Source organism: Theropithecus gelada, chromosome 12, assembly GCF_003255815.1.
Source record: "Theropithecus gelada isolate Dixy chromosome 12, Tgel_1.0, whole genome shotgun sequence".
In the NCBI taxonomy this organism is placed as follows: Eukaryota; Metazoa; Chordata; class Mammalia; order Primates; family Cercopithecidae; genus Theropithecus; species Theropithecus gelada.
The window spans coordinates 116,964,474-116,987,951 of NC_037680.1; the positions used below are offsets into that span (position 1 = coordinate 116,964,474).

The following is a 23,478-nucleotide window of genomic DNA, read 5'->3' on the forward strand; positions in this document are numbered from 1 at the left end:
TAGTGATGCAGCTACCCTACCCCACCCCGCCCCTGGGCTCCCAGGACTGGCCACTCGGCAGCAGCTGGGATTCACCCCTTCGTCTCACCCTGCTGGGCACCTTCTCCCCTCTGGCCAAACAAAATTCCTGGGAACTTCTGCATCCCTACAGCTCCCATGTCTCCACAGACCCCTCCACACTGACCCCAACCCCTGGAAGTCACTGGGGACAACCAGCCCTAGCAGGGTGCGCAGTGTGTGCTTTGGCCTGGGGCTTTCTCAACCCAGGTCCCATGTACTCACCCCTTCCTCTCCCGCCACAGCCCCTCCCCATCTGCTGACCTGCCTGTCTCTCACCAGGAGTATCTTCCAACCCTGGCCCTGGCTGCCCGGGGTGACCGCCTCATCCACGGTGAGAACTGAGATACACTTTGCTGTCCCTCTGCCAAACCATTTACTCGCCAATGCTCCCCTTCAGACCCTCACCTCCCAAGCACCCCCATCTGAACTTTGACATCATTGCCTCCACCTCACCCCCCAGGCACTCTGCCCCACCTCCATGGCACAATGACCCCGTTCCCCTGCTGAGACTCCCCAGGCATGCCCTCGGCTGCAGCTGGATAACCTCGCCCCTCCATCCCCGGAGCCCGCCTCTCCAGTGGCTCTGTCCTCCATGCCTCTCAGACCCCAGCAGCATCAGCACACTCCAGGAACCAGCCCTGCCCAGGGGGCTCCGCCTCTGAGACCACAGCCCCTGCTGAACAGCACCGGGAGGGAAGGCTGGGACCTTCCCGGGAAGAGGAAGGGGCGGCCTGAAGCTGACCGGCCCGGCGTGTGCCTCTGAGGAGTCTGTCAGGATCAGTGGGCTTGAACACGGATCCTTCAGTCGGACTTGCTCTGCTCTCAAATTAAGGAAATTTGGGGCCTCATATCTAAGCAGAGCCTGCCCAGTGAGAGGAGCTAGAAATGTTTGTGAGAACAGGATTTTGTCCCCCGGAGGCCACAGAAAAGACAGTGAGGGAGGGACTTTCTAAAGGTCCCCGGGCTGATGAAAGCTCCTTTCTGCAGTGGTTTTTCTCCAAACACTGCTAACCTATGTTCTGGCAGCCCCTTCCTTGGCCGTTCAAAGACAAATGTGGAGCCCATGCCTGGTGCTGCAGCCATCCACGTGCCGGGGCCTGGGGAATCAGGGGGGCCCGGAGCTCAAGCTTCACGCGTTCATTTATGGGACAATCTTTAGAAAGTTTAGTATGAGAATATTCAGGAGGCCTGGTGACCCCAGACCCTCAACGAGCTCCACCTCAGGCCTGTGCGTCCCACGTGCTCACCACGGGCCAAGGCCAAGAACAGCAGCCAAGGAGAAAGGAAAAGAAGACTGAAAATGCCGAAGCCGTGTGTGGTGGGTTCGCTTGGGTCCCCTAAAAAGGTAAGTTGAAGTCCTAACCCCCCAGATCTGTGAACATGACTTTATTTGGACATAGGGTCGTTGCAGATGATCAAAGTAACATGAGGTCCTTAGGGTGGTAGGTGGTCCAGTATGACCATTGTCATTTGAGAAGGGACGTTTGGCTGCAGAGACAGACATGCATGCAGAACACCATGAGCTGAGGAGGGCAGAGGTGGCCAGCCAGCCCCCAGAAGCCACGGCGAGGTCTACACCAGGGTTGCAACCCTGCAACACCGCGACCGAGGCCTCCACCCTCCAGGACCAGAGCCAGCTCACTTCTGTGGCTTAAGCCGCCTACGGTCTGCTACGGTCTGCTGCAGCAGCCACAGGAGCACCAGAGGAAGAGCCCCTGAAACAAGGTTCTGTCACAGCCTGAACAGCAAGACGTGGTGGGAGATGGAGGCGTCGCCAGGACCTAGGCAGCCCAGGCCTCTAGCAGAAGGGTCCTGCAGCACGATTGTTTACGTACACCCCCCAAGCCAGGGCACCCCTAGGGTTTCAGGGACTCCATGGACTCACGTCCTGCAGCACCATTGTTTACGTACACCCCACAAGCCAGGGCACCCCTAGGGTTTCAGGAACTCCATGGACTCAGATCCCACGAAAGCATAATAAGAGAAAAGCACCAGATTTTCCAGGAGGCTACGGAAAAGTATTTCTGAAAGTTCCTAGCTGAAACTATAAAACTCTTAGAAAAAAACATAGGAAGAATCTTCATGACATTGAATTTGGCAATGATTTCTTGGCTATGACACCAAAGGTAAAGGCAACAAAAGAAAAAATAGACAAGCTGGACTTCATGAAAATTAAAAACTTTTGTATATCAAAATATTTGTAAATTACATACTCGATAAGGGATTACCATCTAGAATATATAGAAATGTCCTAAAACTCAACAATAATAATAAAGATTCAAAAATTGCCGAAGAAGTTGAACAGACATTTCTCCAAATAAGATACATAAATGGCCAATAAGCACATGAAAGACGTTCAACATCACTCATCATTAGGGAAATACGTATCAAAACCACAATGAGAAGGCTGGCGGGGGTGACTTCCGCCTATAATCCCAGCACTTTGGGAGGCCAAGACAGACGAATCGCTTAAGGCCAGGAGTTTGAGACCAGTCTGGCCAACATGGCAAAACCCTATCTCTACTAAAAATACAAAAATTGGCTGGGTGTGGTGGTGGGCGCCTGTAATTCCAGCAAGAATCTTGAACCCAGGAGGTGGAGGCTGCAGTGAGCCGAGATCACATCACTGCACTCCTGCCTGGGCGACAGAGTGAGACTCTGTTTAAAAAACAAACAAAATACCATCTCGCATCCATTAGGATGGCAACTATCAAAAAAACAGAAAATAGCAAGTATTGGTGATAGTCGGGAGTGACTGGAACCCTGTCCACTGTTGGTGAGAACATGAAACAGTGCAGCTGCCGTGGAAACAGTAAGGAGGTTCTTCAAAACATGGAACATATGGCTGGGTGCGGTGGCTCAGGCCTGTAATCCCAGCACTTTGGGAGGCCGAGGTGGGCGGATCACTTCAGGTCAGGAGTTCAAAGATCAGCCTGACCAACACGGTGAAATCCCGTCTCTACTAAAAATATAAAAATTAGCTGGGTGTGGTGGCACACACCTGTAATCCTAGCTACTCAGGAGGATGAGGCAGGAGGACTGCTTGGACCTGAGAGGCGGAGTTCGCAGTGAGCTGAGATCACGCCTCTGCACTCCAGCCTGGGCAACAGAGTGAGACTTCGACTCAAAAAAAAAAAAAAAATTAAACATAGAATGATTATACCATAGGACCCAGCCATCCCACTTCCAGGCAAGTTCCCAGAAGAACTGAAAGTGGGCTCTTGAAGAGAAACGTGTCCATTTGCGCCACTAGCGGCATTCCTCACAACAGCTCAAACGTGGAAGCAGCCCAAAGGTCCATCAACAGAGAAACGGAGAAGCCAGATGTCGTCCATGCATCCTGGGGGGTATCACTCAGCCTTGAAAAGAAAGGAAATCCTGACACCAGCTACCCCATAGATGAACCTTCAGGACAGGGTGCTGAGTGAAAGCCAGTCACAAAAGGAACAAGTACTGTGTGCTTCCATGTATGTGGGGCGTTTCACATTCACAGACAGAAAGTAGAATGGCCAGAGGCCGAGGGTGGGGAATGGGAGCGAGTGTGGAATGGAGACAGAGGCTTCGTTTCGCAAGATGAAGCAGCTCTGGAAAGGGAGGGTGATGACGGCTGCACAGCAATGAGAACAGACTTACCACGACACGCACACCTGCAGTGGTTAAGATGGTAAACTTCATGTTATAGGTATGTTACCGTAATGTTTTTGAAAGGCAAAACATTATAGGTATGTTACCATAATGTTTTTTGGCAAACAAAAAATAAAAATGAAAAAAGATTTTTTCCATAACCAACCTGATAAATCCTCATGGCAAGCTGCGAATGAAGGGGTGTTCCCTACTTTGGTAAAGGACAGCTACCAGAAATGTACAGAAGGCACCGCAGAAACGGTCCCGTGGCATCAGGGACACACTGGGATGCTGTCACTCAGGTGGAACCCGGCTCAGGCAATGAGGAAACGGGAAACAGATTTAAAATACTGGAAAGGGCCAGGCGCGGTGGCTCACGCCTGTAATCCCAGCACTTTGGGAGGCCAAAGCGGGCGGATTACCTGAGGTCAGGAGTTAGAGACCAGCCTGGCCAACATGGTGAAACCCCATCTCTACTAAAAATACAAAAATTAGCTGGACATGGTGGCGGGCGCCTGTAATCCCAGCTACTTGGGAGGCTGAGGCAGGGGAATTGCTTGAACCTGAGAGGCAGAGGTTGCAGTGAGCCGAGATCGCACCACTGCACTCCAGCCTGGGCGACGAGAGCGAAATTCCATCTTAAAAAAAAAAAAAAAAAAAATTGGAAAGGAAGAGACAAATCCAAAGGGATCAGTTGGAGAACTCTTAAACTAACAGAAATTCAGTCCGTTAAACAGACTACAGGACCCTGATAGAAGTCACTCTAGGAAGAGGTAAGAGAATCCACATAGAGATAACAAAAGCGAATCGAATTCTGCCGTATTAGTGTTTTTACAACTGGCTGATGGCATACAGATGATAAAAAATGTTTTTATATTTTATAAATAAAAAATAGGGGGCACTGGGGACCCCCTAACCCCTGACAAAGTGCTGGGAGCCCCCTAACCCCAGACGAGGTGCTGCGGAGCCCCCTGACCTCGGACGAGGTGCTGGGGAGCCCCCTAATCCTGGACGAGGCACTGGAAGCCCCCAACCCCGGACAAAGTGCTATTCCGTATGTTCAAGACACATCTTCCAATCAGCGTCCACACACAACACCACTGCCCCCAGAGCAGCCTCTCCCGTCTCGTGTCCTTTTCCTGTTCACTCAGACTTAGATGAACAAGAGACTGGTCATCAATCCTGGGCCCCATGAAGCTCAGAAAGCACATCGGGGCCCCTCCCAGCCCCCAGGTCCAGAAATGGTGCCGACTATCCACACACACTGTTTCATTCCATCCTCTGCCACCTACGGAAAGCTGACCACGGCGTCCCTGCAGAGTCTATCCCAGACGGAACAGGGTCTTAGGAAGAAGGACAGGAGCCTTAAAATCAGATCTGGAAACAGCATCTCAAGGTAAGAATCTTAGTTCTTTAAAGTAAAGCTACCTTTTTGTGGCGTCAAACAGCCTTCCAGATGCCCCCTCTTCCAGACGCCTGAGTCTCGCCCCTCTCCTGCTTCCCCCTTTCTCCCTCAGACAGGTAAGAACCAAAGTGCGTATCAAGATGGACTGAGGAAAGCAAGCTCCTGGGTGGTGCCCACACCAGGCGCAGGACGGGCTGGCACAGGTCGAGAGCAGCAGGCAGCAGGCCACAAAGGGAGGCCCTGCCTGAGCCGAAGCCGCCGAGAGTTCCAGGAGCCATGTGGGAGGGACACTCAAGGGACGTGCCTAGGGCTCAGGACAGAAAGTGCCTCCAGCGCAGGCAGGACTTCCCGAGTGTGAGCTTCCACCCAAGAAAGCCGCTCCCTGTGGCCGGGGACAACGCCGCACACCCCCGCCCAGCAGCTGTGTGGACCATTGAGAGCGCCAGGATTGTGCAGCTGGACCACAGTGAGGCCTATGTGTATCCTGAATCCTGTTTTCACTGAGACAAAGTTCAGGGAACCTTTCTGTCTGGTCTGTTGAGTGGATCTGCCACTTCATAATTTTTAAGGCCTGTAAAATACTAAAAGCAGACAACATTTTGTCTTTTCTCCACTATTTAGACCACCAAGGCTTGGAGAACACAGAACAAATGATCCACTGCCGGTCAGGAATGAGAGTCAGGCAGAGAAGTCCATGAGGGCCCCACTCCCAGAGCCCCTATTCCCCATGCTCAGGGCCAGCCCACCTCACACTCCTCCCTCCCCCCACCCAGGACCACCCACCCTCCCGTCCCCCTCACCAGGGCCACCCACCCTCCCGTTCCCCTCACCAGGGCCACCCAGCCCTCACACCCCTCACCAAGGTCACCCACCCTCACACCCCTACCACCCAGGGCCACCCCAACCTCCCGCCCCCCTCACCAGGGCCACCCCCCACCCTCACCAGGGCCAGCCTTTCGTCCACGCTCCTCTGGTGCTCATAGGTCAGGTCACAGGCAATACACAGGGCGCTGCCCAAGCCTTTGGTCAGGGGCAGGTTGGGGTCCGCTCCGTGGGTCAGGAGCTCCTTCACAACCTGGACATACACAGACAGGCTCATCAGTGGCCACCATGTCACCTCCCCTGACAGTGGGGACGTCCCCAGAGCTGGGCCACTCCAGAACTAACCCCTGAAAGCAGGAGCTTCACGGAGGCCATTGCTGGCCCTTCCCATAGATCCTTCCCACGGTGGGTCCCACTGTTGGCCTGTCCCACAGAGGATGACACTGGGCGGGGAGGGGTCCCATGTCTGGTCTGTTAGGGAGGAGCTGGAACTCCACCCAGGTGGGCCGGTTCCAGCACCTTCTCTGTCCCCTGACATAATGGGGACTCTCCAGCGTGGTCCCAGCTCCCACCTTGCTCTCCAGCCCTGGACAGAGCCAAGCCCAGGGGCCAGTGCCCCCAGCACAGGGTTAGGGGCACATCTGCCTGGTGCCCAGACTGTCTGCCTCTGCCCCGGAACACCAGTGTCACTGTGACCACTCGGCCAGATGCAGAATGAGGCACACCTCCCTTCTCCCTACTGTGCCCAGCCACCAGCTCAGATTCCACCGAGGAAGGACAGCCGTGGCCAGACACAGGGCCTTAAGTGTTTGGCTCCCACAAGCTTCTGCCCCTCAGAACAAAGCTCTCTTCCCGCCATACCCTTGCCTCTAACAGGACCTAGCCCTGAGCTAGGACCCCACATGACTTATTGAATGGATGTCTCTCTGCAGGACAGAAGGAAGCAGGGAGCAGAGATGCTGGCCTCTGCAGAAGCACCTGGAAGCCCCATTCTGCATCAGCTTTTACAAATTCTATGAATGCCTTCAGCTTTTGCAGACCTCTGCTGAAATGTCACCTCATCTGAGTAGCACTTCATGCCACTCTGCTAATGTAGCCTATCTTCCCATCATTCTCCATCCCCTCACTAAGCTTTATTTTCTTCATAATACTCGTCATTTCCTGAAATTGTGTTACATACTAGTTTATGGTCTGGCTCCTCCAACTAAAATATAGAATCTTTGAGAGCAGAGACTTTAATTCAACACCTAGTGCTTAGAATGGTGCCTGTCAGGTACAAAGCAGATGCTCAGTAAATAACAGTTACATGATAGATGGATGAATGGATGAATGGGTGGATGGTAGATCCTTCCATCTGGGTGAATGAAGGATGATGATGTCTAGGTAGGTGGGTGGGTGGATGGATGGATGGATAAATAGATGAATGAATGGATAGGTGAACGGTTGAGTAGATGGATGAGTGGATAGGTAGTTGGGTTGATACATGAGTGATTGGTTAAAAGGACGGATGTATAGATGGATGGATGAGATGATGAATAAGTGGAATAATGGATGAATGGATGAGTGGAGGGTAGATGGACAGGTGAGTAGATGGATAAGTGGATGAGAAGTTGGGTGGATGGATGGATGAATGGAAGAACGGGTGGATGGGTAGACAGGTGAGTGGAAGAGTGAGTGGATGGGTAGTTGGATGGACAGATGGGCGGATGGATGGATGGATGGATGGATGGATGGATGGATGGATGAATGGAAGAATGGGTGGATGGGTAGACAGGTGAGTGGAAGAGTGAGTGGATGGGTAGTTGGATGGACAGATGGGCGGATAGATGGATGGATGGATGGATGGATGGATGGATGGATGGACGGACAAATGGCCAACACCTTCAAATCCCGATGACTGATGGGGTGGGCGTTAGAGATGGAAACACATAGGTGCTCAGGTCTGTAGGTGCAGAACATGCTCACCAGGTCATTCCCACTGGCAATGGACAGGGAGAGCGGGGAGTGGCCACTCCATAGCAGGTTAGGATTTGCTCTGTGGGATAGAAGGAGCTGGACTACGTCCCTGGCACACTGGTTGGGGAGAAAGGCAGAAGCATGACAGGTTAGAGAGGCACCCCCACCCCTAAGGAGCACCTAACAGTAGTTATTAATTTAAATGCCATGAAATCAATGTAGTCACTCAACGGCACTTCCTCCCAACCATTACCTTGCCTGGCACAAGGTGTTCAAAACTGTGGATGGAAGGATGGATGGATAGGTGAATGGATGGGGAGGTGGATGGAGCTTCAAATGGAGAAGATATTTTCTAAACATTCATCATTTCCAAATGAAAACTAGGAGGATATTGATGCATAAGTTGATTTAAAGTTTGTTTGAAAGGACAAGGGACAGTCTGGACCACATGACCATGTGGCAGGTCCTGGCATACAGCAGGTGTGACTGGAGAAGCACCTCCTCCTCCAGGGCTCAGTGACCATAGAGGACGGCCTGAGTGTAAAGAGCCCCACCCTCGGCTGGTGGAGCACTCTCTGCACCAGGAGGGCAGCCCTGTCCATGCCCTCCCTGCCTCCTGCCCTCCTCCCCGATCCATGCCCTCCCCGCCTCCCTGACACTTCCCCTATCCTTGCCCTCTCTGCCTCCCTGCCCTCCTCTCCCGTCCCTGTCCTCCCTTCCTCTGTCTCCCTGCTCTCCTTCCCCATTCTTGCCCTCCCTGCCCCCCTGCTTCCCTGCCCGCCTCCCCTCATCCTTTCCCTCCCTGCCCTCCTCCCCAACCCATGCCCTCCCTGCCTCCCTGCTCTCCCCACTGGTCTTGCCCTCCCTGCCTCCCTGCCCTCCTCCCCCCATCCTTGCCCTCCCTGCCTCCCTACCTTCTGCCTTCCTCCCCCAGCCTTTCCCTCCCTGCCTCCTGCCCTCCTCCCCCATCCCTGCCCTCCCACCTCCCTGACTCCTCCCCGGGAACCCCTCTGCTTTCCTTTCCATTCTCCCATCCTTGCTCCCCTGTCAGAATGTCCCATTGTGCAACCCTCAGCTGCTCCCTTCTCTTCCTCGTCTTCTCCCAGAAGTGTTCACTAGGACCTGACCTCTGCGACTTCTCCTCCCCCACTGCAAGGACTCTTCTCTGGCCCAGCTCCCTCTCCCAGTGCTCTGCTGGGACTGTGGCCCTCAGATGTGGCAGACCCCACGTCTGGCTGGCCCAACCACCACGCACACTCCCCTTTCCCGCAGCCTTGCTGGCCAGGCCAAGGATGTACCCGCAGAAGTCTGCTGAGGGGCTCCTGGGAAAGTGACCCCCTTTCCCCTCCCTTCTGGGATACAGATGTGATGGCTGGACTGCTGCAGCCGTCATGCCCACAGCACTGAAGTTCCACCTGCTGGTCTGTCACAACGACAGTGCCACATTCAGTGTCTCCTTTTATTTCCCCAAAACTTTCCCAAACTGTCATCAGGACACAAGTGTGCGAGCAGAAGGCCCTGTGTTCACTGCCCAGGCCTTGTCGTTCACGGCGGGGGTCTTGACCAGCTGCCTTCTCGAAGCCTCACTGTTCATTCCTAACGTGGGTTCCTGCTAACCCCTCAGGCGGTCCAGTCAGGGCAGAGCGCCTGGCCCCAAGAAGACCCCCAATAGACCTGCTCCTTCTCCCCACTCTCCAAGGAGGCTCTGACCAGACAGGGGTGTTCTGAAGCAGGCAGGCCTGTCAGTGCCCCCACCTCCCTGTCTGCCCATCCCCTTCCCAGTGTCACCCACACGCCCACTTGCACACATGGCACTCCTGCACACTCATCCTCATGCTCATGTGAGGACCTCACAAGTTACCACCTTGCCGAAGGCCCAGGATCATTCATTTCACTTGTAAGTGGGTAAACTGAGACACGGTGTGCCATGTGCTCCGTGGCCAACTGGCTTGGGCTGCACCTGCTGCCACACGGCAAAGCTCAGACTTGGCCCCAGTTTCCCCGCATCCACCCCAGCCGCTGGGCATCCTCGGAGTGGTTCCCACACCCAACTTGGTAGGAATTAACCCCTAAGGCAGGCAGGAGGCAGTGGCCACAGGGCCAGCAGGGCACCACCCAGGGCTCTGGAAGATGAGACCACCCGTGGGGTCCTGAGTCAGAGACACAGGAGGGTGACAGAGGAGGGTTGGCAGCACCAGATGGTCATAGCCCAGGCCAGAGGCTCCCAAACATGTCTGACCAGGACCTGTGGTAAAAAGTAGACTTAATGCCGCCACCCAGACTCTGTGCACGTGTGTGCACAGAAATCCCGTCCTCCCGCCTTGCCTTGCTTCCCTCCCCATCCTTCCATGCTCCCTGGCTTCTGCCTAAGACTCAGCATGAGAACACGTGCTTCCGGGGGGCACAAGGCCCTGGAAGGTGACCCCACTGCTGGGCAGCCCTGTGTCCCCGCCAGGCCCTGGCTGCCCTCACCTTGTTGTCATCCTCCCGCTCGCAGGCCACGTGCAGAGCCGTCCTGCCCCCCTCCTCGGGGAGGGGCGTGTCCATGCTGTAGTAGGCTTGGGGAGGGCCTGGCTCGTTGCTGAGCTTCAGACTTGAGGGCAGCAGATCCAGCTGTGTAAAACGGAGGGCTCCACCAGTGCCCACGAACCTGCCGTGTGCCCACAGGAAGGCAAACAGAGCAAGGGAGCTTCCTCCCCAGACTGCGGGTCTGGAGTCTCACCCTGCGAAACCCTCTTGAAGGCAGATGCCTGACTTTCTTCGAGCCTGTCCCCTGCATGCCTGTCCCTGAGATACCCCAACATCCACAGGGGTCAGAGCCATTCTGTGCCCTCCCCTCCCGGGTCCCCCACGCGGTGAGCTGCGCACACCCACATCTAGCATGTATGTGTGCTCAATAGCTTCTGCTGTGTGCTGGCAACTGGACAAGGCTCTGGAGCACAAAAAGGAAAGCCTCACAGCTCCTAACCCCAAGGGGCTCAACTCCTTGTACAGGAAGACATGGCCTCATGGTCCATGACTGGTGGTCTTTTGCAGCTTGGTAGGGCCTGGTGGGACAAGCTAGCTTTGGCCTGCCTTTGGAGGAGGCCCTGAGGACATGGAACTGGCCTCTGTCTGCAATTATGAACCTTCCGAAAGGCATGAGATGGAGTTACATGCAAAAGGTCCTCATGGGGACCCCCATGCTCTGTGGACTGCCTGAAGCATCAAGTTCTTAACTCATTCCAATCAACCATTTTTGCCTCTTGATACCAGAACAAGCTCACTGACTAAGGCTCTCATCTGGACGGGTTGTTTCTATACAGGATCTCCACCGCCTGGGCCCCAAGCCAGGAGGCCCATCATGCTCGGTGAGCACAGGCTAGGCATAGTGTGTGAATCCATCCAGGCACACCTGGCCAAGGCCCCATACCCCTACCGCAGGTCGCGAAGCACACACCTTGCTGGACTTGTAAGTGCCGTCCTTGTCAGATGCCTCGGCGTCCACGTCGGTGATGGCATGCAGCAGCAGCTCCACAATCTGTACCCCCTCCTCCCCAGGAAGGGCGGCAGCGATGTGGAGTGGTGTCAGGGTGCCCAGCTGCAGAGGAAACACCGGGATGGGCAGCAAGGCATGTACTCGTGGGGAGAGACAGGTGAGGTACCTGGGGAGCCCAAATGCCAGGGACATGGCTGAGACTCCGAGGGCACCATTCTCAGCCTCACCTGCCCCACAATGTGCAGGACACTGGTCCCTGAAGGCAGCAGGGAAAAGCTCCCAACACGCTAAGCAAGCCACATGTGTTGCTTCCAATGCCTAATGTCTGCCAGGGCCGCAGGCAGGAAGGCCCACCCTGAACCAGTGTGATTTTAAGCCATTGTCCACACTCTCCTCTGAGAAAAGCCCCTCCCTGCCCTGCCAGGCCCACCACATTAACAGCCGTGCAGCTCCTGAGTGACCTCCTGACTCCAGCCCCTGACCTGTCCATTCTCCAAGCACAGTGTCCCCAGCCATCAGCTGACAACATCCATAGAGGCCACTGCTGTGCAGCAGCGACAGAGGTGTTCGTAGGGGCCCCGGCCTCTAGAGGCAGCTCTGCTGTCCTAAGGGAGAGCGTGGCTGGGAATGGACAGTGGGCTTTGGGTCAAGGGATGCTCCCCAGTCCCTTGAAGACCAGCCTCGCTCAAACAGGAAAGAGAAAAGAACCCAGGAGGGACCCCTGAGGGGGACACAGGTGAGCCTGGATGGTGGGAAGAGTCACCAGCATGAGGACCTGCCAGAGGAACTTGGGGAGAGCAGCTGGGTGTGCCCATGCATGCCCATCCACCAGTGACCCAGGGAGATGGCCGGCGCATCTGAGGCAGAGGGCAGGGTAGGTTCCAGGCAGCTGCCGACTCCTAGGAACAACAGGACTCTCCCAGCTTGACAGCAGCCCCTGGGACCCCCACATAGCCCAACACCCACAGCCTCAAGCATGACCAGGGCCAGCAGCATCCATACCCAACAGAGGCACGTGGCGAGAGGAGAGAAACGGGAATACAATGCAGGCATCGCCTGGCGCTGAGGAGGCCGGTGCTGCAGTCGACAATCTACTGACCTCAGAGGGACGCAGACCTAAGCAGGCAAGGGGAGAATGGGCAGCCCACTGCTCCACTGTAACTGCAGCCCAGGCCACCAGGAGGCGCATGGGGCCGTGCACCCACGACAGTCAGCCGGAGGCCACACCCTCCTTATGTGTCATGTCACCCCTAAGACAGCAGCAGCAACAGCAACAACTGAGCTAGTAACAGAACCAACCCAGCTGAGGGGTGAATCGGGAAATGATTAAGCTGAGGAAATTCCCCAAAACAGCAGAAGCACAAAGACATAGAAAACACTCCAAAACAACATCAGGGGACATGAGAGAGAGAGCTGGAGTTCTAACATCTCTCAGGTAGGAGCTCCAGGACAGTAGGGAGAGCACAATGGAGAGAAATACTAGACAAATAATGCGAGAAAACTTCACAGACCCACAGCTCTGACCCAGTGCTAAGGTGACTTGAGGAGGAAGAGAATTAACCCTTACAAAGACACAGGAGTCAGGGGGGCATCCCACTTCTCATCAAGTCCCACGAGTTCCGGAAGGGCAGAAGACAGTGAGGCAGGACCTTCCAAGGTCTAAGGGAAATCTGGTCCTTGTGGATGAAACAGTTGTTTTATACCTATTTCTAACAGGTGCTTGAAGCTGGCTCGATTGTCCCATATAACTGATGTTTTTGGTTCCTTTGAATAAACAGTGAAATTGACCCTCCCAATCGGGAAACTTGGGAAAGTTAAATTTGTTTTATCTGAGCTCCTTTCTCAGGAAATTGACCCTCAGACCTCCCAGATAGTACCAAGGAGCTGAGACCCACCAGATCACAGCATCTGGAGAGATTGCAAATGCCTCACCCTTCATGACTGCCTGATCTGCCAGCTGCTTCCTCCTGGCCAACTCCTCTTCCTCACTCTCCCTAATTCATGTTTTCCCACGCATGGTTACATTTCCTCCCAGCAATATAAACCCCTAATTTTAGTGGGTTGTGTATGTAGATGGATTTGAGACTGATCTCCCATCTCCTTGGTTGCAGCACCCTATTAAAGCCTTCTTCCCTGGCAATACTCCTCTCAGTGATTGGCTTTCTGTGTGGCAAGCAGCAGGACCTCAACCAAACTCCTGCTGTTTCAGTAACAGATTTTGGTTCCCTGACCGGGAATGCATTGCTCATGGCTCAGCTGCTATGGGCCAAGAATTTCAGAAGCACCCCCCACCCCCTCAAGCAGCTGCCTGACCCTTTTTTGCTGGAGACAGATTTTGGTCTCTCTCTTTGGTCACACCACTGCCAGCTCCAACAGTGTTCCTGATTGCCCAAAAAGAACAGACTCTGAAATGTGACATTTGTGTCTGGGTGGATGACTATCTTTTGTGGGCACCAGAGAGCAGGATGTGCTCCCCTCAATTTGGGGATATTCCCAAAGAATTCCATTTTCAGGTTGAACAGGCCTGACAGAAAGTAAGCACCCCAGCTGTTCCAGTTGGGACACAGTTGGGGCTTGTTTGTTGCTGCAGCAGTTGGATTGTGTTTTGGTAATTGTTTGTATCAATGTAGTCATGGGAAATCAGAATACACTGATCATCTTCTTGGCCCTGCTATTCTTTGGAATCTAGAGAAGTTTGGCCTCTCCATGGGCCTCATGTGACATGTGAATGGGAAAGTGGGATGGAGTTCCCTGTATCCAGAGTTTATGCTGCTGTTCTAAGCAGGGTTGAGCCTGGTTAATAGGTGATGTTGCTGTGCGGTGCCATTTGGCCCCAGTGTTCTTTGACATCTGGGGAGGTTTGGCCTTTAAAACTCAAACCCATATGGAAACTGCTTTACCCCAAAATTTGGTTCACAGCCTTCACTGGATTACCTATTAGGGCAAACAGAGTTTAGCCATGTGAACATGTTTGTTAACTGATGAGTTTGTTTTACTACCTCGTGGCTAGAGTTAAAGGTAAAAGCTATTGGATCTTTGTATGTATGCATATATATGTATGTTTAGATGTGTTTGTGTTGTACATTCGTTATGTTGTATGTTGTGCCTACAAAATTGGCTTATAAATAACTGTGCTCATAAATTAAGTACAGGAGTCTAAGCAATTTTCAAGTTCAGATGACTTAAGTAAATCTTTAATAAACAAACTGGCTTTAACATTATGTTAAGATAAAAATACAAATGTCTTTGAAATTGTCAGCATATATTTTTATCCGGGTTTTGTTTTTTTTTTTGAGACAGAGTTTTGCACTTGTTGCCCACGCTGGAGTGCAATGGCGTGATCTCACTTCACCTCAAAAATGGAGACCGATCAGTAAACCTAAAAAGTTATGAAATTATCCTGAGTCTTAAACCAAAAATTCTATTTTCTGTGCAACCTTACACTTGGAAGAAAAGTTTAATTTCTTTCAAGGCTGGGCACTAAGAGTCCTGGACAGTGAGACCCACCTGCCCTCAAACACTCGATGCCGCCTGAGTGACAACTGGCAAGGCTGGTGGCCAGAGAGAGCCGTCAGCTCTCACCCCATCAACACCCTGTGAATATGGTAAAGTGCTGAAACGATGGACGATGGACGAGTGTTTACACAACTGAAGAAGAAAAAATCTACAAGCAAATTTCACAGCCAAGTGGACAGATCCCCATCATGTGTCTGCATAATGGGCCCCCTATTCTGGGGGCACCCAAAGGTGGCCCTGGTGCCAGTTCGTGATCCATCTGGAATCTCCACAGCCACTGTGGACAGCAGTCATTTCTTGAGTGTGGATGGGTGGATGCACTGAATGGAAAATTGTGATGGGGTTAGTCTAGATTTTAAATTAGAGAAATGACTGTAGGGCCCTTCAAAACACAAAGAGAAAGAACGACAACAAGGGTTCAGGCAAAGGGATGAAACACAACAGACAATGTCATGTTAAAGTGAACAGGAAACGCCGCAGTGAGCCCACGCTTGCCGCCATACCTCCATCTCGCCCTGTCCCCTGTGCAGCCTAACGAGGCCCTCATGGACTGACAGAGCTGCAAGGGAAGCCTGGCCTCACTCCAGATGCCTCTGAGAGGAGATGCAGTCGTGGGCAGTGACTGATTCCTTTCCAGAGCAGTGGAAATCCAGGAAGGAAGCCCTTCCAGTAGCTGTGCTGTGGGGAAGGCTGCGGGAATCTGGGGCCAGGCATGGGGATGCCCACTGCCCAGGGGGACAGGTGGGAAAAGCAGAGTCGTTTGAACGAGCAAAGCCCATAAAGCCCTGAGTCCCCGGGGAAACTCAGCAGAAACACTAAACTTTCTTCGAAGAACTAGCAGGCTAATTTCTTCCAGAGCCAAATGCCCTGTGAAGCCGCTTGCTCATGGGTGGGCGTGGCCTCAGAGGGGGACGCCATCCTCTGGGAAAGGCACAGGCTGTGTCTCTTAGCAAGCACAGGACTCACACTTCTTAAGAAAGAAAATACAGGCCGGGCGCGGTGGCTCAAGCCTGTAATCCCAGCACTTTGGGAGGCCGAGACAGGCGGATCACGAGGTCAGGAGATCGAGACCATCCTGGCTGACACGGTGAAACCCCGTCTCTACTAAAAAATACAAAAAACTAGCCGGGCGAGGTGGCGGGCGCCTGTAGTCCCAGCTACTCGGGAGGCTGAGGCAGGAGAATGGCATGAACCCGGGAGGCGGAGCTCGCAGTGAGCTGAGATCCGGCCACTGCACTCCAGCCTGGGCCACAGAGCGAGACTCTGTCTCAAAAAAAAAAAAAAAAAAGAAAATATAAAATCAGATTCCCCTTCAAAGATTTTTTTCTCAGCTAAATATTTTGCCGGCTGGATCTGTTGTGGTAAAGATAAAATCTCAGCACTAAAACCCTTTGCCTCCGCTGCTGGTGTCCTTGTGATGCTGAGCCTGGGGTGAAAGGGGGCCCGCCTCCTCCTGAACACAAGTCTCCCCTTTCCAAGGGGACTTCAGGACACGCTTCCCCTGAGTTTGCTTCAACACTGGGAAAACATTATACAGATCGCGAAATACTCTAGAAACTAGCACAGCGTCCAAATCCTGTCTGGGGACATGGGAGGAACAGCGGGCTGTGGGATCCCCCACTCCGGTGCGCCATCACCAACACAGCCCAGTGGTCGCCTGCAAGAGCCCACCCCGCTCTTCCGCGCCGAGGTGGAGCGAGGAGCTGCCTGGCCCGTGCCCCAGACTCTGAGCTCATCCCGGCGCCCGCCCGCAGAGGCTCCTACCTGCGGGGGAAAGCAGATGTCGGTCCTCGCCCCGTGCTCCAGCAGCAGCCTCACCCCATCCACGTCCCCGGCCTTCACCGCGAGGAACAGGACCTGCATGGGCACGCGGCACAAGTTGGGATCCGCGCCTCGGCGCAGCAGCAGCTTAATGGTCTGCCAGCGCTTCCTCCGCCTGAAAAAGAGGGCACACTTGTGGGCCCCTGGAGGGCAGGCACCTGCACTGCGCCCAGGACGGGGCTATGCCAGTAACGAGACTGGGCAGGGGCTTGTAGGGAGTATGTGTGTGCCGCAACCACACACACACCCACCACACCACACAGCGCACACCTACAACACACACATACACGGAGACACACCACACAACTACACAAGCCACACCAGAGCGCACACCACACACACACACACACGGCACACACAGCACACCACACAGCACATTCACAGCACACAACCACACAGCACACAACCCCACACACAAGCCATGCCAGAGCACACACACACCACACAACCACACACAGCACACCACACACAAGCCACACCAGAGCGCACACACCACAGTATATACAGCACACATACACCAACCACACAGCACACCACACACAAGCCACACAGAGCACACACACCACAGTACACACACAGCACACCACACACTCAAACCACACACACCACTCACACCACAAAGACACAAACACACAGGCACACACACCTCTGAGGGGTCACTGAGCAAAAAGGCTGGCCAGCTCAGGGGGAAGCTGTGCCTCCGGGGGGGTACTTGCGCCTCAGGAGAGGCTGGGGCCAGGTGGGTGGGGATTGTGCAGCCATGCAGGGCTGAGGGAGAAGCTCAGGGGAGGAGGAAGGGGTTGGGGGTAGGGGGCCCAGGTGGCAGCGGGAATGACCATGCGTGCAGGGCAGGTGTAGGACCCAGCCAAGCTCGCTGACCCTGCAGCAGGCACAGAATCATAGCTGCGGGAACTAGATTGGCCTTGAGCAGCGGCCCCCAGCGTCCAGACCCCTATCCAGACCCTTACCACTCTGAAGCCCGCAGAACTGTGTTCATGTGGGTGCTGGCTCTCCTTGTCTGTCACTACTAGGTAAAGCTCAAAAACTGTCAAAATGTGTCCAGAATGCATTCCTTCTGGTGGGTACTTGCTCCTGCTGACTTCAAGAATGGAGCCACAGACCTGCCATGAGTGTTACAGCTCTTAAAGATGGTGGGTCTGGAGTTTGTTCCTTCAGATGTGTCCAGTTTCTTCCTTTCCGTGAGTTCATGGTCTCACTGACTTCAACAATAAAGCCTAGACCTTCACAGCGAGTGTTACAGCTCTTAAAGGTGGTGCAGACCCAAACAGCAAAATTTATTGTTCAAAGAAAAAAGCTTCCACAGCGTGCAACGTGACCTAAGGAGGTTGCCGCTGCTGGCTGGGGAAAAGAGGGCGGGGAGGGGGGTGGACTGCGGCCAGCTTTTATTTGCTTATTTGGCCCTGGCCACATCCTGCTGATTGGTCCATTTTACAGAGCACTGATTGGTCCATTTCACAGAGTGCTGATTGGTGCATTTACATTTCTTTAGCTAGACACAGTGCTGATTGGTGCAATTTTACAGAGTGCTGATTGGCACGTTAGAATCCTTTAGCTAGACACAGAGCGCTGATTGGTGCATTTACAATCCTTTAGCTAGACATAAAAGCTCTCCAAGGCCCCGCCCAACCCAGAAGCTCGGCTGGCTTCACCTCTCAATAACCGCTCACCAACTTGTTAACCATAACAAACCCACTGCATGTTACCAATAAGTAATACTGTCACAAAAAGTTATTTTACAAAGCAAAACCAGTTAGGGAGAAGGGTGGCACTGTTTTCCACCTTTGCTGGATTCCCCTATCTGCTCTGCTGCAGCCTTGGTGGAAGTGAGTGGAGACCCAGCTTCCCCCAGGTATGCGGCTGGATGAAGGAGTATTTGAGCAGCCTTTCTGATCATCATGGTCTTCCTGTTTAAACTACCCAGGCTGGGGGCGGTGAGCTAGCTACCCGGTGGAGCTGGACACTCATCAACCAGCCTTCCACACCTGGTTGCACTGAAGCCCACGGGCCCATCTCTCACTGTCAATGGATCTTCATCCACCTGGCGATGGTTCGACATCAGAACTTGGCTGTGTGGCCAAGTTCTGCTATGCCATCTCACCCGAAAAACCTCTGAATACCCACGTCTCAAAGGAAGCTATGAAGGTCTTGGTGGTGGATACAAGTGTCCAAAATTCTGCTTTTCACTTGAAAATGTAAATTTCACCAGCAACAAATAGTGTCATATGTTTTCCTTAAAGCGGCAGGCTGTGTTCAGGAGAATGAACAGCCACATACCAGTGGTCATTCTTCTGATCAAAAATGGGGCAGGAGGTTAAGGAAGACACCACATTCTATTTGTTACTCTGGCCCTGGGGGAAGCGCTTCTTGCACAGAAACGGTGTGCCTTGGTCTATGGCAGATGCACATCAGTGTCCTTCCCGTGTTTTCTGATCCAGAATATTCAAGGGGTGTATACTCAAGGAGCAAGATTTAATGCAATTCGTCATTGCTTTTCTGCTTTGTCAAAGGCATTCTTCAGTGAGACAGGCATCCCCCCAAGTGCACATCGCGGTGAAGGAATACCATGCCCCCATGCAGGCTGGGCACTGCTGCCTTGCAGGCTGGGGGTTGGTGGTCTGCATTTCCCTGTCTTCATACCATCCACCAATGTCAACACAAGGAGAAGGCTAACAGAGTCTCAGGGTTATCAAGAGAATCGTTTTGACCCCACAGACTCCCTGAAAGGGTCTTGGACCCCCCAGGGGTGCATGGACCACATTTTGAGACACACTGGTATAGACAGGGTGGGCAGTAGGGATGTGTGGGCTGCCCAGGCAGGTGTCACTCACATGCACCATGGCTAGGATAGGACCCCTGGACTGTGGCCCCTGCTGAGGCTCCCACAGAGACACTTCAGGCCAGTGCCAAAGGCCAAAGCAGGGCTGGGGTGGCACTGAAAACAGCCCGTCACTGTGGCACCCCCACAGGCTCGGCCATGGCATGGAGGCACCAACACAGGGATGCTCACACATTCAGACACACATCTCCGGACACGTCTCCCGCTGGCACACAGAAGAGACATGGGTCTGCTGTGCATAGGATTCAGCCCTGATGGTCGCCCTCCACCCCTGCCCCCTGACACCAGGACCTACTCGATCATGGACAGCGCCATCCTCCGCATGGTCCCTTTGTCGAAGCTGCTGGTGCAGAGTGAGGGCGAGGCCATCTTCAGCAAGCTGTGGGACTGGGCGCTCCTCTCCAGCATGGCCTGTGAGAGCTCGATGGAGAAGTTGCACACACACACGTTGGACTCAAAGTTCGTCTCAGTGCTGCACAGAGTGCCCCGGTCTGTGTTTCCCAGTATGTCCTCGAGCCCACTTTCCACATGGCCAAGGCTGCCCTTCACCAACGGGGAGTCCCCCTTCAGAGAGCTGCTCCTGTGGTCCACGGACTCCCCAGGCTGTCCAATGTCCTGAGAGTGGCTGCCCTCCTGGCTGCCCAAGATGTGTGGCAGTGGCGGTGGTGTTGGCGGTGGCCTCAGCTCACAGCTACCCTGGAAAGGCACGTTCACCTCACTGTACAGAGACTCCAGGTTTGTGTCCATGAATGATGATGAAAGGATTGGAACAACTGGGAATTTTGGAGGTTCCTTTGGAAAGAACCAAAAAAGTGTCATTAGAAGAAATTGGAGTGACAACCTCATTCTAGGACCTTCTTCAGCAAGGACCAATGCCCATGGCCTAGAGCTGTCTTCAAAGCACCTAGGCTGAAAAGACCAGGGCAGCTTTCCCCAAACCCTCAAAGAGGGGAAAAAAACCCTGTGAAGGTATCGCACAGAAGCCTGCACCTGACCAGGCCACACCCCAGGCTGCATGGCCCTATACATGGCTGCTGAGCTCACAAAATGTGGCCCGTCCACATCCAGGTGCTTAGGAGTGAAGGAGAGGTTGGAAAACGAAGGCAAATACCTTAATGATGCTGCTTATTGATCATACACCAACATGACTGGATTTTGAATACATTAGGCTAAATTAAATATATTATTAAAATTAATTTCACCTGTTTTACTTTTTCATGTGGCTACCTCCCAAATTTCAATTACACGTTGTATTTCTGTCACATGGCACTGCCCTTGATCTGCTTGTGTTTTGAGCCATGGTTCCCAAAGTGTGGCCCCTGGACCAGAGGCATCGTTGAAACCAGCCCAAGAGTCCCACAGATAGTTGTTTTTGGATAAACACAGAAATCGACTCTTCTGTTAAAGCTTGAAACTGGTATTTGTTTTATCTGAGTTCCTTCCTCAGGAAAGGACCTTCAGGAAGCATCAGAGAGCTGAAACCCACCAGATCACCACACCAGATGTCTCCTTGCCTTGTCCTAGTTCCTGTTTTCTTACACATTGTTACATTTCTCTCCTGCTACATAAACTCCCCGTGTTAGTCAGTCAGGGAGATGGACTTGAGACTGAGCTCCCATCTCCCTGGCTGCAGCACCCGATTAAAGCCTTCTTCCTTGGCAATACTTGGCATCTCAGTGATTGGCTTTCTGTGCAGTGAGCAGCAGGACTGAGACTGAACCCCTGGTGTTTCAGTAACATCGGTACTGCCAGGAAACTGTTAGGCATGCAGATTCTCAGCCCCATCTTGGGGGCGTTGTCATGGATGCCCACTCTCCTTCCACAGTACCCCTTTCCTGCACAGTGCTGGCAGGGCAGGTCTCGGGGCCCCAGGCTGCTATGCAAGTGACGCGTAAAGAACACATAATCACTTGGCAACTGTGGTGGAGCTCAGGGTCCCTTAAGGGATACCCAGGCTCTATCTCTCTTGCCCAGTCCCTGCCTTATCTTATAACTCACCCTGTACAAGCCTGGTGCACACAGGAGGACGGAGGAGGCTCGGTGGATACTTAGAGAGACAAAGAAGACAACAGGGGACAGTTGGTGGTGCGGTGACCACCAGGGGCTGACCTGGGGCTCGGGCATGGTCCGTTCAGCAACATTGGGCTTGAAGGACTGGGCAGGGTAGTAGATGAGGAAACACATGCTGAGTGCCGTGAGACCCTCATCTGAGCACTTGTTCACGTTGGCCCCACAGTCCAGGAGAAGGTTGACAATGTCGTTGTGGCAGTGAGTCTGGAGGGAGATGAGGCAGGACTCAGGAGGATGCGCCTGGGAAGGGTCACTGGGCGTCCTGATGCCCTCATGAGGCCACCCCATGGCAGGGCAGGAACCGGTGCTCATTCGGGAGCTTAGCAAAGGGACAAGTGTGGGACAGAGGAATGGAATGGGCACTCTGCCCCAAACCCTTCTCCACAAGACCATAAGTGTCACACTCAGCTGAGGGGGTTTCTGCTGAACGGTGAGGCAGAGGTATGGACACATCAGTATCCCCATGTACCTCAGCTCTGCTCCTGCAGAGGGGGCCACAGAGGGCCACCCACATGTGTGACCCTTACAGCTAAGCTCCTGCGGGCACCAGCCAGGAGGGTGGGGGACTTACAGCAGCCGCAGCGAGCACAGTGTAGCCTTTTGCGTCTGCCACGTCGGCACTAGCAAAGTTGTCCTTCAGGATCCCACAAATCCAGTCGTGGTTCCCTTCCTCAGCCTTTAGGATCATCTCCGTGGAAATCCGCTCTTTGGGCCCGCAGAGTGCAAAGCCACTGCGCTTCCCCTCCAGGATGGCGCCCATGTTCCAGCTGGTGTGAGCCGGCTTGTTCCTGGCAACACAACAACTTTCAGTGGTCCTAGACCAGGTTCTGCACCTCCCACGAGAAAGGGTCCAGCTGGGCCACCTCCCTCCAATGCCTTCCCTTCTTGTGGCTTAGCCCCCCACTGTTCACTCCTCAGGCATCCTGAGTGCTGGCAGCTGCACCCCCAGCTGCTCATAATCCACTAGGTTGCACATGGTGGTGTGGACATGCCACCTGGACGTCAAGATGCTTGGGCTACATGTCTGTCCCAGCAGGAATGTGCTGGCTGCGAGTACACCCATGCATCTCTCATTCATCTGGGTCACTGGGTGTTTGCTAAGAAATGGGCTGTAACAGCAAAGGTGCTGGGTAGGAAGGAGACCAACATACATGTGGGTCCAGTCTCAGTACCAACACCCACATTCCACCCTCTGCTCGTACACTTTTGTCTGAGTAGACAACACGCATATCTCATGGCTTACCACACAACACTGATGCCTCCTGGTGTGTACACAACCTCTTTTCACAATAGAGAACCTGTGCATTACAGTTGCTTCTGTACCTAACAGTCTTCTGCCTACACAGTGCTGGCAGGGCAGGTCTTGGGGCCCCAGGCTGCTATGCAAGTGACGAGTAAAGAACACATATCACTTGGCATCTGTGGTGGAGCTCAGGGTCTCTTGGGGGATGCCCAGGCTCTATCTCTCTTGCCCACTCCCTGCCTTATCTTGTAACTCACCCTGTACAAGCCTGGTCCACACAGGAAGACCAGTTGTAACTGTCAACAATTACAAGCCCAGTTGATGTTTGCATGATGGATGGATGGATGGTTGGGTAGGTGGATGGATGTTGCATGAGTGAATTGATGGATGAATGGGTGGGTGAGTGGATGAATGGACAGGTGGGTGGGAAGATGGATGAATGGGTAGGTGGGAGGGTGGATGGATGGGCAGGTGGATGAATAGATGGATGAGTGGGTGGGTGGATGAATGGGTGCTGCATTGGTGGATTGATAGATGAATGGATGGGTGGGTAGGTGGATGCATGAATAGATTGATGGATGGATAGATGGGTAGGTGAGTGGATGAATGGGTAGGTAGGTGGGTAG

The 23,478-nt window shown here is 53.6% G+C and overlaps 1 protein-coding gene across 10 annotated transcripts in view; it reads right to left on the reverse strand.

Moving 5' to 3' along the window:
• Positions 1–23,478, reverse strand: part of ANKMY1 (ankyrin repeat and MYND domain containing 1) — a 69,580-nt gene that overhangs the window by 21,010 nt on the left and 25,092 nt on the right. For 4 of the 10 annotated variants that reach the window (XM_025404451.1, XM_025404453.1, XM_025404452.1 and 1 more), the window contains 8 exons: positions 22,181–22,397; positions 21,649–21,813; positions 19,835–20,331; positions 16,626–16,797; positions 11,307–11,447; positions 10,340–10,480; positions 7,877–7,984; positions 6,033–6,164 (listed from right to left, as the gene is read on the reverse strand). In XM_025404451.1, the coding sequence (XP_025260236.1) occupies positions 6,033–6,164; positions 7,877–7,984; positions 10,340–10,480; positions 11,307–11,447; positions 16,626–16,797; positions 19,835–20,331; positions 21,649–21,813; positions 22,181–22,397 (1,573 nt within the window). The remainder of the gene's footprint in view (positions 1–6,032; positions 6,165–7,876; positions 7,985–10,339; positions 10,481–11,306; positions 11,448–16,625; positions 16,798–19,834; positions 20,332–21,648; positions 21,814–22,180; positions 22,398–23,478) is intronic. The other 6 variants (XM_025404460.1, XM_025404456.1, XM_025404457.1 and 3 more) reach the window with 6 other exon arrangements.